General features: G+C 38.6%; 3 protein-coding genes across 4 annotated transcripts; 2 read left to right on the plus strand and 1 right to left on the minus strand.

Annotated features, from left to right (window-relative positions):
• Positions 1–748: 748 nt before the first annotated feature.
• On the minus strand, positions 749–8,982 carry LOC146326733 (zinc finger CCHC domain-containing protein 7-like). 2 transcript variants are annotated; one of them, XM_084719065.1, is made up of 8 exons: positions 8,136–8,982; positions 6,067–6,116; positions 5,600–5,710; positions 4,770–4,943; positions 4,472–4,507; positions 4,071–4,175; positions 3,592–3,709; positions 749–1,904 (listed from the first exon to the last, which is right to left on the minus strand). In XM_084719065.1, exons 1-8 carry the CDS (start codon positions 8,506–8,508, stop codon positions 1,420–1,422), a joined length of 1,452 nt encoding a protein of 483 aa, XP_084575191.1. In that variant the 5' UTR covers positions 8,509–8,982; the 3' UTR covers positions 749–1,419. The 2 variants fall into 2 exon arrangements, with proteins under 2 accessions (XP_084575191.1, XP_084575192.1); XM_084719066.1 differs by having other exon boundaries at positions 4,770–4,940; positions 8,136–8,980.
• A 1,899-nt stretch (positions 8,983–10,881) lies between these two features.
• On the plus strand, positions 10,882–14,695 carry LOC146326734 (paired box protein Pax-5-like; the record flags this gene model as incomplete). Its single annotated transcript, XM_084719841.1, has 5 exons — positions 10,882–11,141; positions 11,777–11,974; positions 12,055–12,095; positions 12,176–12,283; positions 14,299–14,695. Coding segments are annotated over 5 exons (786 nt in total), but the record flags the coding sequence as incomplete, so codon positions are not given.
• A 5,150-nt stretch (positions 14,696–19,845) lies between these two features.
• On the plus strand, positions 19,846–26,061 carry LOC146326735 (signal-transducing adaptor protein 1-like). The gene is made up of 10 exons (XM_084719068.1): positions 19,846–20,201; positions 20,320–20,391; positions 21,146–21,262; positions 21,357–21,413; positions 23,609–23,811; positions 24,034–24,165; positions 24,508–24,577; positions 25,084–25,186; positions 25,273–25,440; positions 25,528–26,061. Exons 1-10 carry the CDS (start codon positions 20,100–20,102, stop codon positions 25,677–25,679), a joined length of 1,176 nt encoding a protein of 391 aa, XP_084575194.1. The 5' UTR covers positions 19,846–20,099; the 3' UTR covers positions 25,680–26,061.
• Positions 26,062–26,130: the final 69 nt, after the last annotated feature.

Raw genomic sequence — 26,130 nt, forward strand, 5'->3', positions numbered from 1 at the left:
AGTCATCGCCAATCGATCACAGAGCAACATGTAGCTCATCACAGGCCGAACCCGCGATGCGCTTTTAAGTAAATCATACAAATCCAGAAGAAAGAAAGCGTTAAAACACGTCACACATCGTTAAAATAACGATTTGTTCAGTTAGCAGCAGTTAAGGTCGATATTGAATAGCCGATTTTTATCGAATTTGATTATTTCTGTCTGGCAAACCCCGGGCAGCTGCTCAGTTCATTAATAATTCAGCAGCTTCATACCAGAAATACTATAAGACAACGCTTTGAAAGCCACTGGCTTCATACAGCTTTTCAGGCAGAAGAGCGGCACGTCTGTTGATGTGTAAAGACTCCTTCGTTATGCTGAATAAACCAAACCCCACATTCCTACATGTTTTCACCTATTAAACGTCATGCACTAATCATCTATCTTCAACACAAAGTACCGTATACCTAAAAAAAAAAACACGTTATTCTTTATTTTAGTGTAAATAATTAGGAAATAAATTGAATTTTTATTTTAAATAATTTAATTTTATGTGGCATGTTTTATAATTTTCACCCATTCAAGGATATATATTGTAAACACTAAAAGGACTGACAAATCAGACAGCCATCATGACCATGGTAATTATATAATGCTTTACAACCCCTTTTTAAAATCTAAATATGTGTGTACCCCCTTTTATTTTATATTCTATTTGTTTTTAATTGTATTCCTCATGCAAGGATTCCCCATGGAGGGGAAAAAATACTCAAGGTCTTCTGGAAATCCATGTTTATTGTCATCTTTACCATATAAATATTACTCTTTACAAAGACCACAAAAAAATTGTGCCTTTGACCTGATTTCAAGTATTGCAATGACAGAAAATGATGTGTTATTGTACAGCTAGTATTACGCTACATTTAGGGAAATAATCTACCCACTACAACATGACACATGAGGCAAAAAGAAGGCAGTGTGTAAAAACATATTTCAAAATACTGTACACTGAAAATTTGGCACAGCCAATATAATTGTAGTAGATGTATTTGCACAATGAGGTTAAAGTACAAAAGTACTTTAATACCAGCTACATTGAAGATGAGCATCCTTCAAGTGTAAGCTACAGTTTTCTGTACTGGCAATAAATAAAGCAATCAATCACAGGTACAAAATTATTTCTATCATTAGTTACATTTGTCACACCTCAAAAATAATGAAAAAAGATCTCTGTACACCTGAATATGTGACAGGTGCATTGGAGGAAGATTCAACTCGAAGACAACTAGAGAAACTCCCGCACACTGTCTCACCTTCTGCTGATATTTTTATTAACTAACATGTCGGTCTAAACCACCTTCATCAGGTATACCTGCATCAGGTATACCTGATGAAGGTCATTTAGACCTCAAAAATAAAAAATAAAAACGCAAACACACTTCATCTTCTTCTGTGGCGTACTCTTTGTTTAGGGGAGAGAAGGTTTTCACTACCGATGTCTATGTCACCATGGGGATATAAATCCCCACGTTTTATCCCTCCTCTTTTCTTCCACCTGTCTGCCTCTTTGCTCTTCCTGCTCCTTCTGCCACCTTCCTCATCTCTCTTCTTCTTCTTCTGTGGAGGAGGTGTGGACTGCCTGTGGCCGTCGAGTGGGGACCTGAAGGGATCGTCATCATCCAAGTTCACCTGGGATCGTCCCAGTAGTCCTCCTTCTCGTCTGGCTTGAGCCTCTCGCCTCAGCCTCTTCACCTCCCGTCTCTCCTTGCGCCTTTCTGGCCATGTCCTCCTCCTGCCAGGCCGAATGTTTGTCTCCTGCTTTGTCCTGCTCCTCCCCTGCACTGGCTGATTCTCCTCACTGCTCTCGCCTGTTGGTTCAGAGGCCTGCTGGTCTGAGAGAGGCAGTGATCCAGCACTCACAAGATCTGAAAACACAGCATTGATAGGGTTTAGCAGTGAGAGCATGTATAGTTGAACCAGAAGTCTAAAGACTCTGTTTTGGACATGAGTGCAAATAAATATTTTTATTTTAAGAATAGGCGAAAAGTAAGTTTTTTTTGGCTTCCAATTTTAAGGTCATGATTTGATTCCATTCATTTTAAAACCTGCAATTTTAAAACTGGATTTACTCTAAGTTGCCAGTTTTTTAGCTACACCTAGTCAAAAAATAATGCATATAAATGTCCTGTAATAAATCCTGCCAATAGGCTTGGGCAGTATCTATTTTTTCATACCCTCATACCCTCCTGACATTTTAGCTAGGTATACAGTATTAGGTGGTATTTGTATAAAACATGTTTAAGAGGGCTCAACTCTTCAGTAATGTAGTACTGTCTTAATGTATGCAGAGCTGATTGTCGTGGCAATACTGTTCCCACAGCTGACAAACACTCACTCACACACACGCACAGTTTGATTCACTGACAAACTTAAACCTAAACTGTACATTTACAGCGCCATCGCTACTCATTTACTGCCAAACCAAAAACTTCACTCCTCACCTTTTTTCCACCACTCAGTGTGCATTCACCATCACTCCACCACCAAACGCCCTCTAGTCTGTCAGTGGCCTTCTCTCAGGCTTGCTAATGCTACACAGTCACTGTGCTATGCTACTCAGGCCCTTATGCTCTGAAAAGTCAGTAATCTGCTGCGTTTGTCTTAGTCATTGTGACAAAGCCTAAAACACATCCAGGGCAGAGGTATTTTTCTTGTTGTTAGGCCTGTAACTTTACCAGACACCATGTTTTTCAGCTCAGGTGTATTGCAACCCAGAGATTGACTCCTGCTGGCATTAGCTGCACACTACAATACAGAATCTATCAGTTACATAGAAAGAGGAGCATCTGTATTTATGATGGTATTGAAAATCATATGGTCAGAATTTCTACCATAATACCTTTATACCAGCCAAACCTACCAACCATCATAATGTTCATAATGTTCACTGTTGAGTCAACAGCTCTCTAAAAATGGATTCAACAAAAAATGAAGTCATTTTAGAGGCTGTAGTTTGTGGTGCTCAGCTGTACTGCGTTTTAATGACAGGTGTTCTATAATTTTGTCCACCCTATTTATATCAATTAGAGCAAATAACAGAAACACTGTGTCTCCGTATGATGCAATACAACAGCACCACAAATTGCAACCTCCAAAATGATCATAAAGTTGAATGAACATGCCTCTAAAACAACTTTATCATTACAACCTCCATGAGGGTTGAATTTCTTGCAGGACTTTTCTATTATATTGCACCGGCTTTGGCTATTTGTATCTAACAAACTGTCAATTGAGATCCGGCTCACAAACAGGAAGGTGTCACCCTTGAGGGTCAAAACACCCTATGAAAGTTGTGTACCAACTGAAGCCAGGTGCTCCCGCTAAAGGCTACAGTTACCTCATTAATAAGAAACTCATGACAGCACCAACTGGTACTATAATCATTTAAAATAGTGAAAGAGGACCTTTGGAAGACTACACGTTTTTCAGTCAAGTTTAAATCCCAAATCCCCCTTTCAAAATCAATTAAGATAAAACACACTTTAGGTTTATACAAAGGTTTACATAATTGTATGTACAATAAACTGTATATACTATAATATGTTATGTCACCTTTGCCTCTTTTCTGTATCCCAGTACGAAGTTGGAGGATGTCCTCCATGGTGTCGTAGTGGCAAACATAGGGCAGTGACGGAGAAGTCCCACTGATCATCCTTCTTTTAGTACACTCCTGATACACAGATAGAGACAGACACAGATGAAGGGAGTCAGAAAATCAGAGAGAAAGGTGAAGGATGGATGCAGGATGTTGGATAATGGTGCTGTTACAAAAACGAAGTGATTAAGGGAGAGCGAAAAGATGGAATAGATGCATTTGAAAACGAAGGACCAAGAGGATCAGAGGGCAGGTACAGTAAAGTCCACTCTGAAAGCAGATACCAAAAGGGAGAAGGAGTGTATATTTTACAGAGGTATACAGAAGGGAGGAGAAAGACAGAGACATGAGACTGTAAAAAACACAGAAGATCAAGCCAAAAAGGAAAGAAGAGATGGTAAAAGAAAGATAAGGATTCTTTTCATTGGCCACTTACATAACCATAATGTCCCCTCTCAGAGCAGTTGTAACAATGGGCGGGGCATTTCTTATGTTTTAGTGTGGGAACTGTCTCTGGCCTGAGTGGAACCTCTAACCGAACCTGGAGAAAACATTTTTACATGTGGAAAAATGACATTAGTTGATTTCTTTGATGTTTTATCGACCCACACCCATGCAATCAAACTTTTAATTTCAACCAGCCCTTTAAAAACATCATTAAGATGGTCCTCCTCTCTGTTTGGATCATTTATAATCTCTAATTTTGAGCAAAATCAATAAAAACACAAATTTGTGGTGTTCATACAGTCTGCCACAAAGACCTTTTAATGTTATGCATCTTGTTTAGTAAAGACGGTAAGATAATAAAACTGCAGTAAAGTGAAAACTTCAACTCACTGTCAGGTGGTATTGTCTCCATGTATCAGGGCAGGCCTGAAGAAAACCCGGTAAACAAAGAATAAAATTACTCTTTCCAGCAATACAGGGAAAAAAAGCGTTGTGTAACTGCATTGAATATGAGGAACTGTTTGTCCAGATCAAACAACACATCATAAGGGGCCCCACACACGCCTGAGGCCAAAGCATATATCAACACACCTGACCAACGCTTTTAAAGTTTCCTTCAACATGGCCACAGACTCTCCAACACAAACACTCAAAGGGGCCAAACCTGTGGGCTAACGGACTAACTCACATCAGAAAGGTGCCCTGCCACACCACAGCGCTGGCAGTGCTGGTTCCACAGTGGGGGCCTTTCACAGGGCCTGGAGCCATGTGAAGGCAGGCCACAGCAGGGGCAGGGGCGGTCCGGACAGTCCCTGTGGATGTGGCCCTGGATCCCACAAAGGACACAGGTGGGACATTTCTGCTGACCCACAGACAAAAAAAAAAGATCTTTTTACAAGCAGGTTAGGATGAGTGTTGAGATTTTTTCAGTCACCCTGGAACTACATCAACACTTATGTCTCCAGTGTAACTTATGGCAGCCAGTAAGGGATAGGAACACTGAAGACTGGGTAAGCTAGTCAGAGCAGAAATCAACATAAAAATAAAGAGAAAATGTATGACATGTCACAGTAATGTTTTGTCATCTACTTTTTATCTTGACTGCATCACTCCTTATGACAGCACAGCAAAATATTAAATTTTTAGACCAAACTATTTTGCATTTTAGAATTTTGCCACAATTGAACAGAAGGGCTTATAAATTTAAAAAATACATTTATTTATTTATTTTGACTGATACTGTAATTACAACATGATTTGTGATATTAGGGGGAACAATAATTTTCCTATCATTAATCTCATTTTCATTGAAAAGCATTAAAATTATATGATTTTTGCAAAGATCTGTACCAAACAAACACATTTTCTCAGGTCTGTAGAATATAATGTGTAGATAAGGACATCTCTGAATTGGTGCTGTACAGGGCCATAATATCTGCTTTATTCCTACTTAATGACACTGTGAAAGAATATTATGTGTATGTAAAAGCAAGGGGCTAGATGAGTGTGTTCCTTTACCTTCTGGTAGTAGCACCTTTTAGCAAGGTGTCCCGTCCTGTTGCAGAGTTTACAGATCGGAGAACGACCAGGCACAAAATATCGGTTGGGAGGAGACTGATCAGCTCCGTACTAGATAACATAGATGACAAAGACATGAGAAACATTATTTGAAAAGCCAGTCTGTTAAGTTTATAATACTTAGGAATACAGGCTTAAACCACAGTCAATCATAATTTAAAAAACTTCTTTCCATCTGCTGCAATAGTTTTCTAAATCTATACTTAAAATTTTATCATTCAGAGCTTATTTTTCCAGTTTAGTAAGTCTCTAAAATAAATATTCGCAACACAGTAAAGAGTTTTCGGTGTTTTATAGTTGAATAAATCTAAATTTATTTAAAAGAGAGGGGGAAAAAATAACTACAACTAAACAAATATTTAAGCGAGCTGTACTGCAATATTCCTGAAATGTGATAAATAACTTACCTTGTCTTTCTTTGATATGGCCCAGGTGTCCTCTGATTTCACATTCTGATCTATAATGCATAGAATAAACAAAGAGAATATTAAGTTTAAGTAAAGTTAAGTAAACGTAGTCCACCTTTAAAGTTAAAATTGTGTGATTCTCAGGCACGATACCTCTTGAAATGCAACACACACAAAATCTTTTACAAATCAAGGATGGATCAGGAGTTCTCCCCAAGCCTGGTAAATTTAGTCTTTCCCAGGTATTCTGTCTCATAAAAACTTCAGCTTTTCGGGGCTTACAAAAGTGATAAAAACACTTGACCTTCCCACAATAACTACCACTGAGGTGAGGTGTAAAGGAAAAACTTTAAACCTCTCTGCTCCAGTGGAGCTGCTAGCTGACAAAATAAGATGGAGTGGTTTTGCAGGGCAGCTCCCTGGTGTGAATATGAGTATCATCATTAATGTGAGGCAAAGCATTTCTGAAAAACGGAGTGCATGCTGAGCCAACTGTCTCTGTGTACCTTTAGAAGACATAAATTGCACTCACACAGATTCAGACATCTCTGTAATTCTCTGTGTCTACACACTAGCACCTCATGTTTCTGTATTTTTCTGTCAATATCCCATGTTGTAACACTGACAGTAGGGCTGCACAATTAATCGCAAAATAATCAACACCGGAATCTTACCAAGTGCAATATACAAATTGCAGAACCAGACTGTAATTTTTTGAAAAGGGAAAATTTGTGAGAAAACAGCGTTATAATGAAGTGCTTGTTCTCCAGATAAAAGAAAACATGTTGGTTTGGTACAGACCTGAACAAATGTATCATCATCACAATCTTAATAGTTCTGTTTTCAGTAAAATCTACAATTGTAATGCAAAAATTATGATTCCTACTAATTGTATCACATATTGTAATCACAATTTCAGTCAAAATAATCACAATATGATAACTGTCTGAGCTGGTAACTCTACTGCACTGTCTATGAGACATTACTGCTCATGGAGTTATTAGTTATGCTAGGGAGAAGTTTTTACTAGGAAAAACACTAATCCAACCAGTTGTCCAGAAAATTTAATTAAAACTTAACTTCAACCAAAAGTCTCTGAATAGCAACATCAGTGTAGCCTGTTTTATTTGTACTTATATTCAAAATCACCTCATACCTGTGAGATTAAGTCAAAGTAGCATGTGCTCATATAAAATAATGTCAGAAAACTATGGCACAAGTCAAAACTGTGGTCTCACCATTTCAACTAAAATTACAAATTAAAGGTGAGGTCAAATTCAGTGAATATCTTCTCGCAGTCATCTAACTGTACATTCTGCATACGCTGAAAAAAAGAAATCTGATGTTTCTACTACAGCCTGACAGATATTGTGTTTTTGTCCAGATGATGTTGATAGTGATATTAGTGTGTTTTAAAAAATTGATATATCAGCCAGTATTCTTGGAGGCAGGATATTTTATGACATCAGGACACTGAGACAGTAAACCATTTAAATGGTTCCCAGGAAAACTGAGTGGCTCCCCCCAAAAAATTGTAATTTCTGTTACATATTGGAGTTTTACACTCATATTTGATTAAACTATAAGGCCCTAACTTATTGTTGCCATCAGTCTGATGCTAACCCATACAGGCACTGGGCCCTGTCAAAAGAAACTTACCAGGAAAACCCTGTAAATTATGCTCAAATTAAACTCAACCTTTACTCATGGGTCACATCAAAACTCTGAGGTGAAGCCACACATTTATGGTGTATTAAATTAACTGGCTGAGTCGAGATACAGGTTACAGACAGGCTGTGGAATTTGATTATTTCACATTTGATTTATGTATAGTTTCTTCCTCTCTTTCTTTCTCATCCTTCAGCACATGCAACTAGACACTCTTGGATGTGTCCCTTGTATTTTACTCAGAATTTGACTTGTTTTTCCTTCATCCTTCAACATTTCTGAATCCTACAATGCTAATTTAACTAATATAAAACTATTTGTTGCACCAGTAGTAGGACAATTAAAATAGGATATCAAAACACAGACATGTTAACCCAAAATGAGATCAAGTATAGTCAAACCTTCATCTCCAGAGTCATCCTCAGAGTTGTTCCAGTAGCTCAGGTTGAGCTGGATGCTCGAGTCCCCCACTTGCTCCTCTCCTCCCAGGATCATCCACTCCTCGATGGGCTGGTCGCTGTCCTCCTCCTGCTCCTCCTTCTCCTCCTCCTCCAAACTGCTGTCCTGCAGCGCCCGCCTGGAGGGGAAAGCTAGGAGGAGAGGAGGAGAGCTCTCCCTGCTGAGCCGTGAAGCTTGTTTACAGGTGTGATGTTTCTGGTGACTGAACTCGAGCTCTCCTTCACCGTCTGAACTACTGTAGCCCTCAATAAAGAAAAGGTTGTCTTTGCCGCCTTCCTTATCCTCAGCATCTTCATTTTCCTTAGTATAGTCCATAGCACAAGCAGAACAGCACCACCTAACGACGGCTCACTGCGCTGCTATCAGACAGCGGCGGCTAATGGCTCATTTATAACTTTTTCTCCTTGATAACTGGCACCTGGTAACAGTAAAAATCCATAATACGGTAATGTTTTTCTGAGACATGTACTTATGAGGCAAGTATGTAAACGCTGAAAATGTATTGACACGTGGGTTAACAGGCTAACCAGCGCTATGCTAACGCTAACTACCGCTAGCTCTGAAGTCTTGGAGGCAGTTTTTAAAGCTAAATTCGCGAACGCAACTTGGTGAAACAATGTCTGTAGAAGCACTTTAACGCTTACCGTTTTTAGTTCACTTTATGCTGGTTACGACTTATTGCAATACTTAATACTATTTCTCCCTTACTACAACTGAAAGGGTTGTTACTTTAAGCTTCCATTCTTGTTTACATGTTTGAAGCGCTTTCCCCGGCGTTTCCGGCAGTTAAAATGTTGGACAACCAAAACTGATTCCAACGTTTAACTAACACGGAGTTTGGCTTTGGTTTTGGCTTTCTGACACCGGAAAGAGCGGCAGTGGATTTAGTAAGGTACAGTTTTTATTGTCGTTTGTTACGAAGTAATATGAAATGATTATAAGAGAAACAAAAACAGAAACAAAATTGTAACAGAAACAAAATAAATTGTAGTGTTTTGCTGTCAACTGCCGGCATTGGCAGCATTTGTTGTTCCCATGGCAACGACTTCTAATAGCAACGCTTCCAATCAGTCTGTGAACAAACTAGTAACTTTAGTTGTAAGATAATATAAATGTAGTGGAGTAAAAAGTGCAATATTTAACTCTGAAATGTATCCCAGGACCATAGAAATAAACGAAAGCATTCAATTAAAGTACATAATTATATTCCCACAATAGAACTACTCATCCAAGCCAATATTCCATCACTGGCCGAATCATAATACCAAAATACGTCATAGATTAGCCAAGGCGGACTACTGCCTCTGTTTTGTTTTGGGTTTTTTTCCATTCGGTGAATTCAAGTCATTACAAATTAGTTTGTTTGTTTGTTTGTTTCATACAGTGGTTTAATTTTAAGGTAGCGTTATTTTTATTAAATCAAGACATGTCTATGTTGTGCTTTTGGGGGTTTCCAAGACTCCATTCCAAAAAGGTTACTCAGTCACAGAGAACACTGGTCTGCCAGAAAAGCTCAGCCTTTACATTATAACATATGTGCGTAATGCACAGCTTACAATAAAATCTGGCATGGGTTTGGGGCAGGAAAATTTTTTTTGTTTTGTTTTGTTTTTGTTTTCTTGGCTCGGGGCAGGAAATAAACCCAGGGAAAATAAAAAAATTAATAAAAGGTTTTCTTGGCTAAAGCAGTGTTTCAGGCCGTAGGTGGAAAATATTTTTGAACATGAAAGCATGTGAACCTGTTGAAGTAGAAACCCAAAATGAAGGTTTTAGCTTGAAAATGAGCGCTCATTTGAATTTGAGACTGAGCTAAGACCATTTATATTTCACACTTTTCTTGTTTTATAAAGTCTTAAAAGCTGAATCTTGGAGACTCCGTCTTAGTCTCCGTCTCCGTCTTGAAGTATACATTATTTACGAGGATTGGTGTTTCTGATGTCCAGTAAGCACTGGGATTTTTCAGGTAATACTGGAGTCATTTCTTCATTTTCTTCAAGACCTGCAGGTTAATTCTACGTTTTAAAAGACAAAATACACTTAAATTTGAATAGAGGTCAGCAAAAAGTAAATGGATTTGTAAGGCGATTTCTCCCCCAGAAATAGTTGGGAGACTTTGAAACATTTCATAATGACTTCCATCTTTTCCATCAACTTTTGCACAATGCAATGTGTGTGTTGATAATTGTTAAACCATCATGTTGGAAAATAAAATGTATAACACTGACTTGTGGTGTTTGGGGTGAGTAGGGAAACTTAGATCCCGGACTTCTGTATCTCTGAAATCCTGCTCTGATCACACGAAATGCGCCTTTACTTCAGACAGTGCCGAGATAACAGAGCGCGTGCTCTACCGCGCGTGCAGTGAGAGGCTCGTGCAGCTGTCCGGCGCTCAGGTGCTGAAGGCAGACTGCTGTCACTACGCACCGCAACTCAAACACACGGGACAAAACTGACCAGTGCTCTCTTAAAAACAATTATTTCTCAGTTTTCTGTTTGAATGACCAGAAAATGTTTGGTCCTCGAAACCAGCTACACTTTGTCTAAAAGTTGATCAGGATTACAGACTTCTTTAGAGTCTGTGATGGACCTACGCTTTGGACAGGTGCCTCTCACCGTTACGCACAGTAAGTAACGATGTTTTTATTTAATCGAAGTTGTGGTCATCAGTACACATTTCGGTAATGTTGACTGCTCGGCTGTCTGTGCAGCAGTAAACCACGTTTGAACGCTATTGTTTCCTTGTCTTTTGATTGGTGTCTCTTTGATCCGCTCGGGTGTGCAGGGCACGGCGGTGTGAACCAGCTCGGCGGGATCTTCATTAACGGCCGCCCGTTACCGCACGTGGTGAGGCAGCGCATAGTGGAGCTCGCGCAGCGGGGCGTGCGTCCCTGTGAGATCTCCCGCCGGCTGCGCGTCAGTCACGGCTGTGTCAGCAAAATACTGGCCAGGTGAAGGGACTCTGTATGGTCATTTATTTAGGCTGTTTATTGGTGTATTAATTCATAGTCAGAGTTATCTGTGATCAAGCTGATTTTGGGTGATTTGTACACATTTTAACCAATATTGTTGCAAGTAATTTCAGCCTTTACGTATAAAACTTTGTGAAACAATGTTTGCACATGAAAATCCCCCACATCTGTGAATGTGAATTTAGTGGAATCAACCAAGAAAAGAAAAAAGACAGAAAATTCAAAACACTTTAGAACTTGAGTCATTTTAAGTTTTAAGTCTTTTGACTTGAATGAACTCATTCAATTAAGTTTCTAAAGAAACGTGATCAGCACATTAGCAGACTTCCCAGCATGCATTGTCTGAGCATTAAAATTAGGCTCAGATTCTCATATTTTATAGTTTGAAGAAAACATATATAATACAATTTAAGATAAGTCATGGTACTTGTGTTTATAATAATGAAAACACTGGAAACTATAGGATGAAGGTTAGTATTTAATTCAGTCCCTAATCCTTAAACTTAAAATTTAATTAATTGTAATAAATGTTCTAAATGTTAATCAGCGTGACCTTCTTCTCTGGTAAAAAAAAAAGTTAACCCCCCTGACAAATATTAACATTGTGAATTCAGGTACAATGAGACAGGAAGCATCAGACCAGGGGTGATTGGAGGCTCTAAGCCCAAAGTGGCCACTCCCAGAGTTGTGCAAATGATTCTGCATCTAAAACACACCAATCCCACCATGTTCGCCTGGGAGATCCGAGACAGGCTGCTGCTGGAACGAGTATGTGACCACGACAGCGTGCCCAGCATCAGCTCCATCAACAGGTAGCCTATAGATGACCTCAGACCAACAACAACACAGATCAATAAAATAAGTGTTGAGTGAGTTACCTCTGTCTTTACAGGATCATCAGAAACAAAGTCCAGTCTGAGTCTTGTGAAGTTGGTAAGTTTTTTTTTTATCCCTTCTAGTTTCTCTTGTCTGTCTCTGTAATGTTTCCGGACACTGACCTCTGCCCCCTGCAGTGTCATCAACATCATCGGTTGTCATGGGAACAGCCTTTTCCCCTGAGTCCACCTATTCCATCAGTGGAATTCTAGGAATCAGGAAATGCAGCAACAAACATAAGGAAGGTAAGCTAATATAGTCTGTGAATGTGATCACTGTATTTGTGTTTATGGGTATATTTATTTCTGCTTGATAGGCCTTTTTAATGGAAGACATTTAACATAGCACAGTAGAAAAAGCACATGTGTAAATAATATAAATTAATAATGAAGTAGCAGAATTAATTTGGCTGACTCTAATTAAATAGATCTTACCATTAACTTAAATACAGCCACAAGTTCTGTCTTAAGTGCCAACTACGGATACTCAACAGTATCTACTTTTATTCGTACTTTGTGGCAGTTGGGACAGAATAAATCAATTACTTTATTATAATGTAATAATAGAGAAGGATACAAGATGCAAATGGATGTTAGTCTAACTGTGACTTTACTGCTACTGTGTTTTTCAAATGTGGAAATGCAAAAAAAAAAAAAAAAAAAAAAAAAGGAAACAAACAGATTTAACTAACTTTTTTTTTTTTTTTTTTAATTCTAAGCTGTCTTTTAGGGATGTTTAATATATATCTGGGCTGATAATTTAGTTTAATTTTTAAAAGTCAGAAAGTCAGTTTTGCTTCAGTCACAGCTATGGGTTATTAAATTATCCATCTTTGCTCACTGGAAGCTCTTCCATTTTTGTTGTGCTCTATTGTGGAACTTCAACTTCACATTTAAAAATCAAGCAGTTGTGTTCTACATACTGACATCTTTAGGTATAATATATTTAACACTTTTCTTGTGTAGATGCACTGCTAACTCATTAGTGAATTAAATTAGTATGTTGGACACAACTGTACAGTTTTCTTGAAATGTGGGAGCCAATGGAAAAGTACTTTAAGCAATGCTGTAAAAAGTACCGAAAAGTCATACTTGAGTAAGAATAAAGATATTACTATAAAGTGAAAGTCACCCATATGAATGGTACTTGTGTAAAAGTCTGAAGTAAATGTACTTCAGTATCAAAAGTACAAATAAAAATAAATTACTTATGTACATACTTACATAGAAGTGTGTAGGAAGACCCGATCCTTCAGTTTATCTCAAACATTCAAAATCAACACATTTGGAGTTACATAGTTTTAATTGGACAGAAAGAGTATAAAAAAATATCATCTGAAATGTAACTAAACTAAAGCTGTCAGACAAATGAAGCGGAGTAAAAAAAAAAAAAACAATATTTGCCTTTGACATGTAGTGGAGTAGAAGTTTAAAGTAGCATAAAACGGAAAAGTTTAAGTAAAGTACAAGGACCCTGAGGTTGTACTTACATACAGTACTAGAGTAATAGAGTAAATGTAATGTAAAAACAGCCAACCTTATTTATTTTATTGTTGTTCCAACTTCCATACAATGTGATAAAAGATAAAGTCCACTCAAGGATGCCTTTTACTCCCCACACTCCAGACTGAGAACAACAGCTTTAACGTCACAGTGACTTCACAGGTTGTCTGTGATATTTGTTCATAGCAACCTACATGCTAGGAAGGGGAGAGTGAGGCAGTATCCAGTTGGTTGCAATGTACAGCTTCACCACTAGATGCCACTAAATCTTGCACACTGGTCTTTTAAAAATAAAAGACTGCACACTGGATTAAACATGTTACGTAGATGGACGTATTTTCAGAGCAGACACACAGATCACAGTGGATTCTCTGTGGACTGGACCACACTGCAGACTGATGAGTGAAGCTGCTGGTGCTGCGTTAATATCACGCCGGCTGAAACAACCTCCGCAGCAGGAGATCCACCTCCCTGCCCCGTGCCTCTGTCCTCTCAGTCAGCAGGTTCTCTGCTCCTCCCTGCCTCCCCCTCACCTCAGCCTCTCATTATAGGCCCGCTTACACCTCCACTCCTCCATCACTGCAGCCATTAGAACAGGAGATTACATAGATGAATATGCACACATAAAGCCGGGAAAGCACACATGCATGTGTTTTGTCACGCTACTAATTAGAACAAGTGACGATTTCAGTAGGGGTATGGAGGTTTAGGAAGAGAAACGAAAGTGAACCTGCGACAGGAGCTGTTTTGTTTTGCAGGAGAGGACGTCTCCTGCTACCACGACCAACCATGTTCCTGTAATGACGCCTGGGGATGGTCTGACCCCTGCCTGACCTCCTTCTCCAGCCTCACCTTTTACCAGGGCCTGCCAGCTAATCATAATCCAGACCCGTTAGGTCAGTCCGTGTCACAATATGATCTCTTACACCTAATATGAGTTCAGCTATAATGTGTTTCTCAAAGGGTTTTCTCTCATCCGTCTTCTTGTTTAGGGCCTCCATGTCGTTACAGTTGAACAGAAGAAAGAACATCATCCCTTCAACGCCAAAAAAAAGAAGATTTCACAAAAGTGGATGGACTGAAAGTGTAATTATTATAGAAATAGAAACCTAAATCGCAATTACAAACATGTTGAAATAAAACTGATTACTTACATATCAACCTCTGTGTTTTATTTACATAATTTGGAGTCAAAGAGCATACACACATGCTGTTGTTTCAGAGCTTCATCAGTTCAACATATTATCCCCCATCCCTGTCACCCCTGTGGCCATTTTCTCCCCAGTCAGTGGCTGAGGAGGAGCATCATTAGGGGCCCCGTGATGGAGAACACTGACTGTTTTCTCTCCTTAGTGTGCGTCTCCATGGCCTCTCCTCTAGCATGAGGGATTAAAGGAGGAGATGGGAGAGGCCAGAGGGACCGGAAGGGTCAAAGAACACCACTGAGAAAGAAATCTGTGGCCAGCAGTGTGGCATTAGTCTATAGAAGGCATGTAGAGAACAGACACAGATGTTAGTATATCTACAAACAAGCATATGCAACCACAAACATGTAAGCACACATATTGTATGCTTACAGCTGTTTTTATGGGAGACTTTTGGGAACGTTCTTTTGTAGATCTGATTCAACTGGTGGCCCGTGTGCCAAATATGGCCCTTTAATGACCTCAGTCCAGCCCTCTGATCATTTATAAATATGAAAATATATATACATTATTGTTATTTTATTTCAATAACTTACTAACATGCAAGTTTATGAGCGTTTTCATTGTTTATTTAAAAACCGTCATTTTATTAGCAGGCTAATGAGCCCATCCATGGGATATATCTGTTGTTAAGCACAGAGACACTGACTAAAGTCCCATTTTAAAAAGTTTTAACTTGACCTGCTTCCAACTGTGATAACTAATACACATTTAAATCCTGTCATGTCCAGCCCTTTGGCACTTTACTTTTTCAAATCAGTACAATTGAATAAGTCTGCTATAGATGTTCAAATTTCTGCAATCTGTGTGCAGACATTTGTAATTTAAAGGTATGAGCAAAATACGTTTCAACAACTTTTCACACAAAGTGCCTTCGACTCTCACTCTAAATCTCTCGCACGGCCCAAATTCACACCTTAATCTCAGAGAGCTTTGCAGTCGGTACAACATACAACACCCCTTTCCCAAAATCTCAATTTGAATAAGAACAAGAGGAAATTCACATTACGCACATGCATCCATGTGTGCTTGCATTCATAGACAGACACACAACCACTTGACCTCTCTGGCTGAAGTATACGGAGTAAGTCACATCAACAGAAAAAGGAACTCTGACAAGTCCAGTGATGCCTGCTGCAAGGCTCTATGACATAGTAGAGGGGCGAGGAAACAAAAAGATAACTCTGCTTAGTCCAGTGATGACTCCCACAAGTGCCTAAAACAAGCAGACAAAAGTTGTGAACGTGGTGTGGCTAAAGTATACGGGGTCAGGGCTAACTGGCGCTACTGAAAGAGGAACTGTGCTGAGAACAGCTCAAGCAGAGCAACAGAGCAGAGTGTCGAAGTGTTTTTGGTCCACAAAACACAGCTGAAGTTTCAAAGGAAAACTAATAATTCAAGTCTAAAGACCCAACATGCTAAGGTGACTAAAAAATGTTATTTACACCATGTTTTTAGCCTGAATCATCACTGTAGATCCTTAGCTTGAGGCCACGTGCACATGCACACTGTCTGAACTGGATGTATGTACTGTGACGGTGTGTCAGGACTTGAATTACACCAAACAAGTAGTATAGTGGTGTTTTACTGTGTTTTTTTTCTTCTTTTTTGTCCATTTTGTTTGTTCACCATTCCCTTCCATTGTTTGAGAGATTTTGCAATGTTGTTTTCCTGTGAAACTCCAGCAGTTTTTTGCGGACTAACAAAATAAATCTGACCCTCATTCGGCATGAGGGTGAGTAGATAATGACTGAATTTTTATTTTTGGGTGAACTATCCTTTTAATTGTGCCAAGAAGAATTTTTTTAGTGTTTACTGCCACACCCTAAATAGACTGGAGCCATCACTAATGGATGGATGCTATTTTGACATGAAATAGTGGTGTTACCAATAATACAAGGTCCCATTCCATTTAGTGTACCAGAGCCTGGTACAAAACCTTCATAAGTATCACTTGTAACACCTGTGTTTACTATGTCATGTCAAAATAGCTGCTGTGAAAATGATCTGTATTATCAGTGCCTCTCCTGCTGAACACCACAGAGAAGCTTGCGTCAGTAGGGGGCAGCAGTTGTCAGTACTTTGCTTGGTTATTAGGCAACTATATCAGCAAGTCTGCAGAGCTTTTCTGCAAGCCGCAACTCGTTAAGACAAGATATTTGACTTTACAAACGACCAAACTGAACTGCGGCTCACCCTCCAGTTGTCTCTAAGTAGTGATTGTCTTCAGGCTTTAGTTTTGTGCAGCCAATTGTCCTGTGGACGTTATGAGACAAGCTGTCACAAGGAGAATAGCGAGAAAGCCAGACCACCCAAAACCAACGTTTTATTTGTGCTCTAGACAACAAAACCACCATGTTGTTTTGTGAGTTCACATGAGCCAATGAACATGTAAACACTGAAAACATTTTAAAATCTCTGGGTTGTGTTGATCAAGTTTTAAATCCATCACGTTCATAGACAAATAAGAAGTTTCTAAAATAGGCAGTGTATTTTTTTTTATTTTATGAGATACTAAAACCAAATGATTTATTCCCAAGGGTGAGAGTGAGACCAATAAGATTAAAGGCAACAAGGCGCTGGGTGTTGACTGCAGGGTATCAGCATTACTGAGCAAAATATTTCATGTGCTGAGTCATTCCTTCACACAGGTATCTGCAGAACACTGTTAAAGGAAAAGGACTCATTAAAATCTAAGAGTTACGTGTAAAAAAAAAAAAAAAAAAAAAAAAAGAGGGCTATTTTGTAAAATACTTAAAATTGACAGGTTAAATATCAGTTAAGGTTGTGTTCACTTGACACAAACACTGACAGATGTTTTTACACTAATAACATGTTTTGATTTTTAAGTTGATTTTATTAAAATGTATAAATCCACTATAACTACGTGCACTTAGCATAAATTCTGATAGTTAAATGTTCACATTTTTTATGTTTATATGACATGTTGCTGATTTCTTGTTCACGTAACATAACAAAAACACATTATTACAATAAGAGCTGCAGTGTTATGCTGAACACAAATGTTTTGCCTTCCAAGCAGACAAAGCAACAATTTATTTTTAGAGTGCAGGTGCAGCATATTAGCAGACTTCCCCAGTCTGCACTGTGTGAGAGATAAAACTCTTCTGAGACCTTTCTTTTCTATATTTTGACAAAAACATATATGATGCAAACTTGCTGTGCGTTTCTAATATATTTTAAGATTAGTCATGGTTGTTTCTTTTTGCAATAATGAGCCACAATTAAAATTAGCATTTAATTCAGTACCTACCCCCGTACGCTTATAATTTAATGAATTCAGCAGGAAATTGCATAACATATATATTATACATAATTATAATATGATAATAAGTAATATAATAAGTAATATATAATATTTGTTTTTGTGCTAGAACAATCTCCAACAGAAGTTAAAGGTAAACTTTACTGTGACATATGAAGTACAGTTATACAGTCAGTCTCTCTATTTGACTCATCTCTCAGAGGCGGTTGGCAGCTGCTGTTCAGGACCGTGGGACGAACTCCACTTCTAGGCCAACACCTTGGTCAGGTATACTGACTATAAAATTGACCTTAGCATACATATTTTTGATGGTGGGGAAAACTGGGGCACCCAGAGGAAACCCACACAAGCGCGGGGAGAACATGCAAACTGCACACAGAAAGGCTGTGTCAGAACACCTGCAGCTGCAGCTGTAAGTTCCTTGTGTGGAATGAAGAAGTGACTTTTCAAACTGAGAAAATGTAAAAAAAAAAAAAAAAAAAGAATACATTTGTTTGTCAGTGTAATTTGGGTAAACTTAAGCTCACTGTTATTTTTATCTCCGCCAGGGTATGATGTGATTGCTTCCATGTGTGCAAGTGCGTGTGTGATCAACAGACCTGTGTTTTGTCCGGAGCTACTCTGGACCAGTCAGCTTAATTTTTTGTGCATGTTCACGACTGTTTGCTGCAGGACCTCTGTAATTCTTTTTTTTTTTTTTGAAAAACCTTGGAAACCACCTTTTTTTGGCTCCCTGGTCATCCCATTCTTGTGAACCCGATACCTTAAGAATGTCACGAAAGAATTTCTACAAACTTGACCCGAATGTCTGATTATAAACTGATTAAACAAACTGATTATATTTTTGTTGTTAAAGGTCAAAGGTCACTGTGAAGTCACTAAACACATTTTTGCCTAGAACTCAAGAATTCATACACTAATGACAGAATTTCACAGAAACATCTAATAGGATAAAATGATGAGCTGATGACATTTTATATCCAAAAAGTCAAAGGTCAACTTCACTGTGACATCATAATATTCAGCTCTTTATCAAACCTGTGTACTCCTCTAGTCTCTAAGTAAAGACAGCTTGTTTCTCACTCGAAATTATTCACTGGAATCCAACATGTATAGTACAGTGTATGCATTTTGCAAAAATACGCTTTTATTTACCTTTTATTAAATTCCTTCAAAGTTACAGGTCAATATAGTGTGACTTCTCGCTCTTCTTAACCGGCCACTAGGGGCCGTAAGTGATCAACAGCTGCTTCAGTGTGAAAGCAGCTCGGGAAAAACACGTGGGGGTGATGTTAATGTTAATGTTAATGTTAATGTTAATGTTAATGTTAATGTTAATGTCGGCAGAACTTTGCAAATCTCTGCTGGTTGCATCTGGTAGTCATGGTGGCATTGCAGCAGGTTAGAGTTATGTCACATTGTTTAATTAGCAAAAAGGTTAACAAAATACATGGTTTAATAAAGAGTTAGCCAAGTTAAACTGTAAGTGTAGTTTAAATTTTAAGAGTTTAAAGTTTTGGTGCAACAGAATTAAATCTAATCTAGGTTGAGACTAAAAACTAAAATTGGGTTCTTAATTTGAAGCTTGTTGACAATTTTGCTACAACATAATTTCAATTTAACCATGTTTCAATTGGGTTTAAAGGTTAATCCTGACAGAGAGAGAGAGAGAGAGAGAGAGAGAGAGAGAGAGTGTGTATGCATGCAGAGTGTCCAGGTCCAGGTCCAAAGAACAAACGTTTTCATTTGGGATGCTTTACACTTCCTTCTTTATAAATCACTGCAGTGTTTCCTCATTCTCAGTGTCCAAACAGCACTGAGACTGAAGGAAGAGACAGCGGAGCAGCTTATCGGTGCAGGTTTATAGACCAATAATCATATCAAATATACTCTCGAGTCAAGGACAATTTATCACTGCTTTGAGAGCTGCGTGACAAAAACAAGGACCTTTCTCAGGACCCAACTGAACTGTTTATTCAGTGTTAGTGAGTTCACTGCTGGACAAACAGAAGTGAACTGAGCCAAACGAGGCCAGAAGAGGCACGCAGACTTGACCGAGTGCTGAACGATGTCTCTGCACCCCAGAGTCATCCACAAGAGGAGGGCGACGATCACAGCCCTGCCTCTCTACTACTCTGGATACCTGCTGAAGAAACAAAGAAAAGAGAAGGTGAGTGCAAAGATGGAAAACATACAGACATGTCTAGATTTAAAAAAAAAAAAAAGAAAGAGAGAATTAAATGGGTAATGAATGGTGAAATTTGACATTTCATGATCATGGTTTTCAGGAATTTAAGAAGTACTATGGAGAGCTGCGAGGGGCCACACTCTTTCTGTACAAGGATGACACACAGGATACAGTAAGAAAATGGTTTTCTTTGGTTTACGTTTTACTAATAACAGCAAAATTGAGATTTATGAAATAACATTTTTATCAATTAATAAATAGTGAATTTAAGGTAAAATAAGAAAAGGTGACCTTAATAACAGAAATATAATTGTTTTTCTTATCTTATAATTCACCCTTATTTTCAGTGGTGGAAGAGTACTGATTCCAGACTGTGAAAATACTCCACTATAAGCAAAATCCTGCATTCAAAATATTACTTAAGTATCAGCTAAATTAACTGTTAAAAGTAAAAGTACTCATTCTGTAGTAAAATGACCCTGACCGTGTTTTACAAGCATATATGATGTATTTAGATTAATATTACTGCTGCATTCAAGGGTGTGGGTTTTGTTTCAACATTGTTACGCACCAATTTGTGCATTTTCTGTACCAGTTTATAGTGTAAATGACTTTATGTATGTTAAGGAAAACACAAAAATCAGATATCAGGTGACAAGTCAAAATGCAGTAATATGATGCACTAAGGCTCTCAGTCAAGTGGTTTGTTAAAATAAAAGTCCCCTGTTACTTTCATGTCTATCAGTAAAAATCAAATTTTAAAATAACCTTATTTGGAGATAGAGGGTTTTCATTGGGCAGGAAGAGTATGAAAAAAAATTAATGTAGCGATGTAGCAGAGTATAAAAATATAGTTGTGTAAAAAGGAATGTGTCTGATAATATGTGGTTATGCTCATATCTTTGTTTGTTTGTTTCCTTCATCAGTACATAGAGAAGCTGGACCTGGTGGAGCTGAAGTCAATGGAGTTAGAGTCTCCATATCAGAAGAAGGCACCAACTATCTTCACCCTCACACTGCCTACAGAGGAGATGCAGCTGAAGGTGAGTCTCAGTGAAACCCGACACATTTAGTCACTTTTCTGTTTCTTTTTCTAATGTGTATTGTTTTATGCCTGCTGTTTGTGTAACTGTGCAGATGGACAATCCTGACACAGGAGAGGAGTGGAGGGGTTACATCCTGACTGTGATCAAGGTAAGCAAACACACACACACACACACACACACACACACACACACACACACACACACACACACACACACACACACACACACACACACATCAACAAACATAGTTTAGTTAGTTAATTACAATATTCTCATGTTATTTAGTATCGCACAATGTCACAGCTCATTGACTATGGTTTTAATTTAATGAAAATCACCTGTGATTTGTGACTGAGATGTTTGCGATCAGATAGGCCTACTATGAATTTCCCAAGAAATTTAGCATCTTCCGGATTCACCTCACCCCTTTCAGCTCCGTGCTCCAATTACAGCTGAACAAGCTACGACACAGACTCAATTTTTGTCTCTCCTCCCTGCCAACTCCTCAAAACACATCCTCAGGCTGCCTAACTGATTATTGGTCTGCCCTGGTCCCTAAATCAAACACACCTAGTTTTAGTTAGACAACCTATAATTTTTTGAGAGTAGTTAAAACGTACTTTAACTGTTTTCACTGTGGCAGTTTTAATGTAGTTTCCTAACACTGCTTATCACTTTGTATTTTTTGCTCTCTGTTAGAAAATAATTCTGTGTGATGCCAAGCATAACAAACAAAAGGAAGCAAGTATTTCCTGGTTAATAATTACACAAAACTTTGGCTCATGATGCTTCTTTAAAGCCAAACTCTCCTTAAGACTGATAGTGAAATGTTAATGACAGACAGGTTATAAACAATGAACGGTGAAGTAGAGATATCTGCAAACTGAAAATGACAATCCAGATCATCTGTTCTGTATATGACAGAAAGATTGTGTCATTAAATATTTGGGAGTTTACTTTCAGCATGTGGATGTACAGATGTTTAGTTTCTTGGGATTGTGTCTCTACATTTTTTAGGAAAGCAAACAAGCAGGACATATACAAATATATAAATGCATACAAAGTACTAACATACACATATTGAAAGATGTCATTGGTGACTTTGTATACCAAGCACAAGTTTGAATATGTTATCAGGTCATCCCAACTTAAAAGCAGAGACAGCAGAGCAGTTTGTTTGCACAGTGATTTGAGTGTTTTCACTGTATTATGTTTGGCCTGTTGCCAGCTAGTTAAACAGTAATTCAGATGACAGAAAACCATACAATGTGCAAACATCTTGGCAGATTATTAGTTAACTAACATAAAACTGAAAACTAAAACTAGGTGTGAAAACACATTTTAGTTTGCTGGAAAAAAACAGACTTAAAGAGAAAAAAAAGAAAAACTATTGAAACAATATCGTGAACTAATTAAAATAAAAACAACACAGTCTACAACATACACTCTTATAAATAAGGGTTCCAAAAGGGTTCTTCCTGAAGGACTGAGGTTCTACCCAGAATCATTTGCTACTGAAGAACCCTTTTTTGAGGAAAATGTTTGTCGAAGGTTCTAAGGCTGAGGTTTCCATGAAGAACACTTTTCATCCAAAGAAACCTTTTTGAAAAAGAGCCAGGAGAACATCTTCTGTTTTCTAATTAAAATACTGAGAATATAAAAAAAGTTCTCAGTAAAACTCCATAGGTGGGTTCTTGTTAGCACCTTTAGAAGGTGGAAATGTTCTGGATAGAACCCCCAGAGAAGGTTACAGGTGGAACCATTAGATGTTCTCTGTAGAACCTCTCATAGGAGAGTTGGGCGAAACATTTCACACACGGTTCTAGGTATAACCCTTTATGCTGGGTTCTATGTAGAACTCCCTGTCAGAGTTCTAAGTGAGATCTTTATAAAAGGTTCTATAAGGCACCAAGAAAGTTTCTACCACACCAGAAAAGCTGAGGAACCCTTTATGTTGAAGTTTACTGTGACTGAGAGACTGAGTAACTGAGATTGTGAGTCAAATATCTTCACAAAATGTTGTTTGTAATGTAACACTTATTCGAAACTTTACTCCTGACAAATACTGCACATATTATAATTTTAAAAAAACTAAAGCCATACTGAAATTAATAAAACCTAAACTGAATTACAAACAAAACTGTAACAATTCTAATAACTAATAATAATAATAATCTGATTTCTTCTGAACAGGATATTTGCAAGACTGAACTTGACCCTTTCACCTTTTTTTTTTTCTCTTTGTCTTTCTCTCTTTACGTTTTACACATTGTGTAAAATTGCTGGTATTAGTAACAGCAGTGATTTGGAAAAGCGTTGATGTTGAGCTCTGTTTCCGGGCAGAAAGAGATTCCCAGTAAGCTGCAGCTGCTGCCCGGCCAGATCCTGCAGCTGGAGGAGGTTCTGGCTCAGGAGAAGAGGAGAAACCCGCCCACGCCGCGCCCGCCCCTCCCACCCCGACCACCCTTCCTCTCATCCTCACCCTCAGCCTCACCTTCCCCTCCACCACCCAAAGACAAGACTGACAGCACCCCCGATCTTCCTGCGTGAGTTAGACTTTCTGTCCTTTTCAGGTTCTTCCTCCTTGTTCCCTCCCCTCTCTGCACGTCCTGCTGTTCCTGTCTTTCTAACAACAGTATCATTTTTAGGTTACTGTAATCAAGACCTTCCTGTTATCTAAACCGATGAACATGATGTGACAAAACTGCACCTTTATTAATCTCACAGGTAATAAGGAAGAGTTTATTTTTCCTCCCTGGTTCCTGCAGGTGTTTCTTCAATGTGATTCGGCAGGAGGCCGAGCGAATGTTGGAGGCAAACCCCGAGTATGGAAGCATGATCCTCCGTCCATCCACCCTGGCCAACAGCTACGCCCTGACCCTCAGACAACTGATGCCCAGGTCTGGACCTTCGATATGTCCCACTACCACAGAATAATGCTTTCCAAGTCAGAGCAGTTGCAAATACGTTCTTTTTCTTTCTCACAAGAGGCTTTGGTTTTATAGCTTTTCTCTTAAATCAGTGATAGATTGCGCTCTCGTGAGTCACCTGACACTTGCATGTGCAGGAAGTGTTCACCAGTAAATAATAATAATGTAATTATCATGGTTATCAGTAACCACTGATAAAAGGCTGATAAAGTGGTGAGCACATGGATAGATAGGGGTTGTTTCGTGCTCATTTCAATTTGTTTACATCTTTAATAAAGTGTAATAATCCTCCTGTTCCTCCTTGTGTTACAGTGGACATGTCATGAAGAACTACAGAGTGACGTCCACAAACTCAGGGTTCGTCATTGAACTGGACACAGCAGTAAGTCCCGCTGAAAGAAAATCTAAATGTTGTTTTGTCCTTCAAAGTCTGCTACTAAAACTTCTCTTCATTTGTGTAAAATACAGTACAGAAAATACAGTAAAGGTTGAAATACATAATTTAATGTCCTGCAAAGAAGAGCATCGATTAGATCACTTTAATCTTTGAAAAATTGTGTTTGAATCTTTCACCCTGCACGAGTGACTTAATAAAACCTGTATAATTGTGCAAATTTCACTTATTTTTATCTAGTTTGGATACCTGGATCACCAACCACTGTAAACCCTGCTTAAGACTGTCAAAACGACAGGAAAACTTCATGTTCACTTGACACAAAGACTCATCTCATCAGACTTTATGTTACAAGTTTTGAGTTCACTTTTACTTCAACCCAGAACAGAATGCAATGATTTGCAAAGCATTTTAGACTTGTATTCAACCAAAACAAGATATTAAAAAAAAAATCTTGTATTTCTGTTTCTCTTCGTGTGTCCTCTTCTCTGCAGGTGTCCGTCTCCTCCTTGAACGATGTACTTAAATACTTCATTGAGAAGACAGAGTATCGTCTTCATCCCTACGTGCCCTCTCAGCCCTACGACACTCGTATCAGTGAGTTTAACACTGCTCTCACAAACAGTCTCTGGCTCAGCAGCAAGTACACAACTCCTTACAGTGTTTGTGTGTGTGTTCAACAGCTGTGTCGCCTCCTCCCAAGTACATCAGCATCATCTCCTCTGCACAGAAAACAATGAGTCTACCCAGGGCACAAGTGGCTCCCATGCAGCTTTCAGAGACTCAGACCAAGCCAGCGGACAGTGATTATGTGGTTCCAGATGCTGATGAGGATCACAAAGTAAAGCGAGGTGGGGATAAGAAAGTCAGATTCGATTTGCACATCACAGATAGTTTCGTCTAAATGAGTGACATCTGAACGTTTTTGTCTAAACTAGCTGATTTAGACGGAGAGCTTCGGCAAGTTTTAAAATTACGGAGGGACTGCATCTACGCTGCAGCTGACGAGGAGGTCTCCACCTATGAGAATCACAGCAGTAAATCCGACTTGAGCCCAGCCCAGTGGAGCGCAGAGAGTGTAGATATCTGAGATGTGTACTGTTGTTGCTTGGTAACAACCTCAGAAGTGTGATAATATAATGTTTAACGTTTTTAACCTCGGTTGAGAGTTTACTTGCTCCTTTTGGTTTTGAAAATATTTGGAAAATGCACTGGACAAAATCAACAATGTGTGGCTGCTTTAACCCTTGGTGGGAAAACAAATCAAAACACACGCAAAGAAAAAAATAAATAAATGTGAATTAGCAGGATTAAAGTATAAAATCATGCAAGTAGGTAGTGCAGTTTCTGAGCTTAACACTAACATCAATATGCTAAGATGCTAATGCTAACAGGCTGATATTTGCCATGTTCACATTCTTAGTTTAGCACAGGGGTCTGCAACCTTTAATCTCAAAAGATTTAAAACACAACAATGAAATTTTTTTCAAGTATTTTCTCATTTTGGATTTGGCACCATAGCTATTAGCTAGCTCCAGCAA

This window comes from Lutjanus erythropterus, chromosome 5, assembly GCF_056507025.1.
Source record: "Lutjanus erythropterus isolate fLutEry1 chromosome 5, fLutEry1.hap2, whole genome shotgun sequence".
NCBI classification, from domain to species: Eukaryota; Metazoa; Chordata; class Actinopteri; order Lutjaniformes; family Lutjanidae; genus Lutjanus; species Lutjanus erythropterus.